This window comes from Chinchilla lanigera, unplaced genomic scaffold, assembly GCF_000276665.1.
Source record: "Chinchilla lanigera isolate Chin_1 unplaced genomic scaffold, ChiLan1.0 scaffold00008, whole genome shotgun sequence".
Classification (NCBI taxonomy): domain Eukaryota; kingdom Metazoa; phylum Chordata; class Mammalia; order Rodentia; family Chinchillidae; genus Chinchilla; species Chinchilla lanigera.
This window is the reverse complement of record NW_004955409.1, coordinates 37089319-37096243: the sequence shown is the minus strand read 5'-3', so window position 1 is coordinate 37096243 and position 6925 is coordinate 37089319. Positions and strand designations below refer to the sequence as shown.

At 40.5% G+C, this 6925-nt stretch overlaps 1 protein-coding gene across 1 annotated transcript in view; it reads left to right on the top strand.

Moving 5' to 3' along the window:
* Positions 1-1064: 1064 nt before the first annotated feature.
* Positions 1065-6925, top strand: part of Rnf212b (ring finger protein 212B) — a gene marked incomplete in the record, with an annotated part of 53429 nt that continues 47568 nt past the window's right edge. The window contains 2 exon segments of the mRNA XM_013510437.1: positions 1065-1148; positions 3335-3435. Coding sequence (XP_013365891.1) covers positions 1141-1148; positions 3335-3435 — 109 coding nt within the window.

Here is a 6925-nt window from a genome sequence, read left to right as displayed (position 1 = left end):
CAGGGTGGCCTTGAGCTCACTTTGTAGCCCAGGCTGGTCTCGAAACTTCCAACGATCCTCCTGCCTCAGCCTCCCGAGTGCTGGGATTACAGGCATGCCCCATCGCGCCCGGCAAATCTTTTTTTTTTTAAATTTCAGCGAAATTTTCTTAAAATAATTCGTTAAATATTTATTTCAACGCTTTGCTTTAGTTTTCTTTGGAGTAAGGAATGTGTATGTAAATTCTATCGTTTGTTTTCTATATTTAGAAAGCTTTTATCTTTCATTATTTCTTTTTTAAATCTCTGGGAGGCTGAGGCAGGAGGATAGGGAGTTGGAATTTGAGGCCAGTATGGGCTACGTAAGAGGGTGCATGTCTCAATAAAGGAAGATGGAGAGGGAAAGAGGAAGTAAAAAGTATTAAGATATGTTCTGTACATGTACCAACTCCCCACAATGAATGAAATCATTATGTACTACAAATATGTACTAATAAAAATTAAAAAACAAAAACAAAATACCTTTCTTCTTTCAGTCCTCATTCCTTAAAAGTTTAAAAACTTTCCCGAAGTTAGTTCTCTTAATATCCAGCTGTTCGTTCTATATCAGAGGTTTACTATTGCTGGTTTACACTGTTCTTTACAAGCATCCCTTTTTTCCTTCATTTCAAAATACGTGTAAGGGGGGCTGGGGATTTAGCTCAGCGGCACAGCGCCTGCCTGGTAAGCGCAAGGTCGTGAGTTCGGTTCCCGATACCGGAAAAGAAAAAAAAAAAAAGTGTAAGGTTTACCTTTTCATCTGCTGTGTAACTCTTTTCTTTGTAACTGGTCCTCTGTTGGAACATCATTAGGTTTATTTTCAGCTTTCTGCTCCCATAGTAACATGTATGAGATTAGAGCATCATTAGTTATCCTCGACTCCCGCAACGCGGTGAACGTTCCTGGGCTGCTAAGCTCCCAGGGCCCGCGGCGCGTTCTAGACCCCAGATCTTCCCTGCAGGCCCCGCCCACGCGCTCGACGGAGCGCGGAGCCCCGCCCACTTCCACCTTGCGCGCAGCGCCTGCCCCGCCCACGCTTCACGCACACCGCCCTCTGCACCCCCGGGCCGCCCGGCGGGGTGGTTATTTTCCCGCGGTTCCTTTTCTTCTTGAGGAAAACTGGATGTTTAGGTGAGACCTGAGGCCTTTCGGGACCACAGTGGCCAGCCCGGTTGGGAAGGTAGCTAGAAAAAGTAGGAAATTTGGACCGCTGGTACCCCTCATTCCTAGAGCGGAGGCGAGTTTTGCTCGCGCCGTCCCCCGGTACCGCTCAGCCGCCCGGGATTAAACTGTCGCTGCGGCCCACGGCGGGGCGGCTCCTCGGCGCAGAGCCCCGCCCCCGCCCCCGCTGCGCGCCCCCTGCGTCCTGCTGCGCTGCCGCGCCTCCCGCGCCACAAACGCGGGGCTGGAGCTCAGGGCCCTGGGGGCTGTCTTAGCGTTAAGCTGTTTATTCAGTCACTTTTTATGGCAAATCTTGCCTTACGTGACAAAAGTGTTAAAGTGTGGTGAAGCGTAGCCTTCATTAACTTGGCAAACCTCTTTGTAAACTAATGTTTTGAGTGGTTTAGGATGCTTGCCTACCATGTGGGAAAAAAATTTAAAGGGAAAGACTTAGTAGGGAAAAAACTTACCTCTGTTTTGTTTTTCCAGTTAACTTTGAAGGAAATCGAATTAATGAATATTACATTCTTAGCATATCCATTAAATATACATTATAGCTCACTTCTGTATTTTTTATATCAGTTTCTTCGCTTAAAAATCCCACAGTAACATTTACTTGCTTATGTTCTTAACAAATTATGTGAAGTTGGTTTTGCCAGAAAATACAGGACATGTGGTTGCCCAAGTCTAAGATAAAGGCTATGTAATGTGAGAGGAAGAACTTTACCCTGGGAGTCATGAGACTTCGATTCTAATTCCAGAATTATCACTGACTAGCTATGGAACTTTGAGGCTATTTAATTTCAGTGGCATTCAGGTACATCTTTTGAGGAAATTACAATATTGGATAAAATGGTAAATGATTTTCAAATCCATCATCAAACCAAAATACCTGTTTCAGTAAGTGCTTTGCACAAAAATGGTTCTGATTTGCATTTGTACTGCAAGACAGCACACTGCGATTTGTGATTCTATCACTTTTTTCTGGTGGTTACATTTAACAGGAAGTAAATTTGCCAATTTGTAAAATTTCTTGAATCACGTTACTGCTGTGAGAAAAATACTATAGTGAATGATCTATAAAACTTTCACATAAACACATACTTTAGCACCTATCAAAGTAAATGATTTTCAAAGCCCATCGCAGATGTATGATTTTGAGTTTCTGTGGAATAGATGGAAAAATAAATAAGCATATTATATATTTATCATTATTATCATTCACTGAACCCTGTTTTCTTTATATTAAATGTGTAACATGGGATCTCTTTCTGGTCCACTGCCTGCTCTTTCCTCCACTCTTGACATGTCACAGAAAACTGTTAAGAATGGGTTTGTTTTTCTAAGTGTTTTTCTAGTTACAAATTAGTACATGAACTAATCCAGAAAATTTGGAAAATTAAAAAAGTAAAAGCAGCATACAAATAATTTTTAAAGAAATTTCAACACTGTCTTACTGTCTCTGTTTTTCTCTCTCTACATATATATGCATTCTGTGCCGTATATAGGGGTACCTTGGTTCACAAACGCTTTTGTTTGCAAATAATTTGACTTACAAACAGAAGCATTTGGCAAAATTTTTTGTTTGTAAACTGCATCAGGTGACAAACAGAACCATGGCCATCTTTCCTACACAAACACAAATATCATCTTTTCCAAAATTATAGAATAAATTAAGTTGATGTTATATAGCATAGCATAGCATACTCTGGAGTCTGCTTTTTCTCAAAAACCAATTAGTTGTACTTCCTTACAACTTAGTACAAATGCAAATGTTTTTTACAAACTCTTAGTTTGTAAGATGTTTTTTACAAACTTTTAGCTTGTACTTCCTTACAACTAATTGGTTTTTGTTTGGTTTGGTTTTTTTGTCTTTTTGAGACAGGGTCTTGCTATGCAGTTTAGGCTGGCCTTGAGCTCACTTTGTAGCCCAGGCTGGTCTTGAACTCAAAAGGATCCTCCTGCCTTAGCGTCCCAAGTGCTGAGATTACAGGTGTGTACCACCATGCCTGGCCTTTACAACTAATTGGAATGTTCATAATGACATTACCATATCCCAATAAATTACCACAAACTAAGCAAACAATTTTATATAGATTTTTGAACAGCTGTAATTATATTATGACCACCTCACTCTTTCTCTTTATCTGTTCCAGAATGGATTGGTTTCACTGCAACCAGTGTTTCCGAAAAGATGGGACTCATTTCTTTGTCACCAGCTGTGGCCATATTTTCTGTAAAAAATGTGTGACTATGGGTGGGTAATTTGTTTTCAGATTCAATCAAAAATGTTTATAACATAGATACAGTGATTAGCTGTTTCTCTGCTTGGTTTAGGATAAAAATCACTTGGTAGGCCAGTGGTGGTGTGGCTACCTTGGGAAACTGTCAATTTTAGAAATTAGAATCCATTAATAAAAAATGGTGCTAAGTGATTTACCAAATCTGATACTTGAGTAACAAAAGGTTTTTATCAGTATTTCGAAGTCTGTGGTAGAAAAAGCCACAGTGGATCAGAAATGATGATGGTGGCAATCATGATGATGATGACCTTGTAGTTTAAAAATGCATTTACAGCTGAGCGTGGTGGCTTACAGCTGAGCGTGGTGGCGCACACCTGAACCCCAGCATTTCAGGAGACTGAGGCAGTAGGATCACCATGAGTTCAAGGTCAGCCTAGGCTACATAGTTAAAGGCCCGCCTGAACTACATAGTGAGACCCTGTTTCAAAACAAAAAAAAGAGTTTGTAAAAAACATTTGCATTTGTACTAAGTCCTAGGTGAAATTATTAGTAGACCTATTTTACAAATAAGTAAACTAACTCAGAGAATAATGTGGCCAAACTCTTATAAGTATTAAGCCTTAGAAAGGAGACTTGAATTTAAGATTAGTTTGGTTTTGTTTGTAGTGCTGGGATGCCAGGCATGGTGGTACATGACTGTAATCCTAGCACTCAGGATGCTGAGGCAGGAGGATCTTGAGTTGGAGGCCAGCCTGTACTATATAGTGAGTTCAGACAAAACAGAAATCTTTACAAGAGCCTGGTGCGTGGATGTAGTGGTAGGTACCCGTATTCTAGCTACTTAGGAAGCTCAGACAGGAGGGTCATTTGAGCCTAGGAGTTCAGAGCCAAGCTGGGCAATATAATGAGTATATTGTAAAAACACAAAATGAAATGAAAAAAAAAAAAAAAGCTTACTAGGGAGCTGGGCATGGTTGCATGCCTATATCCCAGCAGTTGGGAGGCCAAAGCAAGATTATGGCTACAAGTTTGAGGACAGCCCAGGCTACATAGTAAGTTCAAGACCAACCTGGAGCTGGGCATGGTGCCGCACACCTATAATCCCAGCACTCGGGAGGCTGAGGCAGGAGGATTGTTGGGAGTTCGAGACCAGCCTGGGCTACAAAGTGAGCTCAAGGCCAGCCTGAACTACATAGCGAGACCCTGTTTAAAAAAGACAAAAAAAAAGAAAAAAGAAAAAAAAAAGACCAGCCTGGAATAGTGAGATCCTGTCTCAACAAACAAAACAAGAAAATCTCACAAGGTATATAGTTATATAAATTCCCAGAAGACTCAGTGTGTGTGCTTTGATCATGGAAGGCTTCACAGAGGAGGTGCTACTGGAGTATTGTTTTGGATAATAAACTAGAGTTTGCAAAGTTTATAAGGCGGGGAAGGTCATTCCACTTTCACACAACAGCATGTATAAAAACATGATATGAAACTGTGGGACAGATGCACACAGTGGCATACCCCTATAATCCCAGCACTCTTGAGAGGTTGAGGTAGAGGGATCCCAAGTTCAAGCTCAGCTTCGGCAACATAGCAGCTTAGTGAGACCCTGTCTCTAGACTTTTTTTTGTACCGGGAATTGAACTCATGACCTCAGGCTTGCCAGGCAAGCGCTTATGCCACTGAGCTATATCCCTGGCCTGTGAGACCTTGTCTCAAAAAAAAAAAAAATAAAAAAGGGCTGAGAATGTACTCAGTGCTAAACCCTGAGTTTAGTCCGTACTACTGCAAAACAAAACCAAACTACAGTGTAGGGAACTACACATAGTTGAGATTATTAAATTAAACAGTAAAATAATAATAAAAGGTGAGGCAAGAGAAGTGGACAGTAGCCAGATGATGAAAGTCTGTATATAGGCTACAGACCCTGACCTGTATCCTGTAGATTATCAAGAGCTGTGGAAGTTTGTTGTTGTTGTTTCTCTTAAATAAAAGAATGAATTGTACTTGCTACTCACCCTGGGAGCAATATGGAACTGTGACTGGGAAAAACCTTTATTCCCCAAGGAAAGAACATTGAGGGTAGCTAGCCTCTGAAGAAGTTTTTTCTCTGTGTGAATCTCATGACCCTTTTAAGTTATCTGCTAATGTAATGAAGCACTTCACTATGGTAACAGCAGCTCACTTTGAAGTAATGTGTTTCTGTGAAGCATAAGCTATGTGATATTTTCCCCTGACATGGCATGTATCAATAACCAGCACCACTATTAAAATTTCACTTTATAAGGAAAGATGATGAATTTTATGTTTGCTTCTTCGAGATTGGAGTAATTGGAGACTGAGAGATCATTGAGGCAAGATCTAGGAATATTAACACAGTGAAAAGAGGAAGGACTAACTAGGGAATTTCTTACAATACCAATGTGTGCTTGCTGTCAGGTAGCTGATGATGTAGCTAAGTGCAAGGGCCCTGACAGTTCCCCACTACTGCCAAAACAACAACTACAACAAAACCCCCAAAACAAAACTAAACAAAACACACACAAAATCCTAGTTCAGTAGATGGCAGGACACAAAATCAGTATACAAAAATCAATAGGATTCCTGTGTACCAACAGTGAAATCACCAAGAAAGTAATCTGAACTGCCTCATTCACAGTAGCTTAAAAAAATTAAATACCTAGGAATTAACCTAACCAAGGAAGCAAAAGAACCCTTTAATGAAACTATAATATTCTGAAAAAAAATTGAAGAGAACATTAGAAACTAGACATCTCCTGTTCTTGGAAAGGCAGAACCAAAATTTCCAAATGGCCATATTACCAAAAATGATAAGTAGATTTAATGGAATTCCAATAAAAATACCAACAGCATTCATCAGAGGACCAGGAAAAAACCCTAGAATTTACATGGAACTGGAAGAGACATAGAATGACCAAATCAGTCCGGAGAAAAAGAGCAAAGCAAGTGGCATTATAATCCCAGATTTGAGCCAGGTGTGGTGGCCCATGCCTGTAATCCCAGCAGTTGGGAGGCTGAGGCAGGAGGATCATTGTGAGTTCGAGACTAGCCTAGGCTACAAAGTGAGCTCAAGGCCAGCCTGAACTGCATAGTGAGACCCTGCCTCAAAAAGACAGAAAAAGAAAAAGAAAAAGAAAAAAAAAATCCCAGATTTGAAGTTAAATTATAAAGCTACAAAAATAAAAACAGCATGGAAAGAAATACAACAAATTATGTATTGACCAATAGAACAGAATTGAGGGAACAGCAGGGAGGAGGGAAGGGGCTAGATCCTTCCATACCACACCTGCAGTGACCCGTCTCCTCCAACCAGGCTTTACCTCCCAAGTCACATTCATTGAAATCAACTGATGAGTATCAATTACATCACTTCCCCAAATCCACACTTATGAGTACATGAGGCTTTGGGGAGCATTTAGATATAAACCATAGCAATGAATAATTGAAATGATAGACGCTTCTCAAAAGAAGATGTACAAATGACAAGTACAT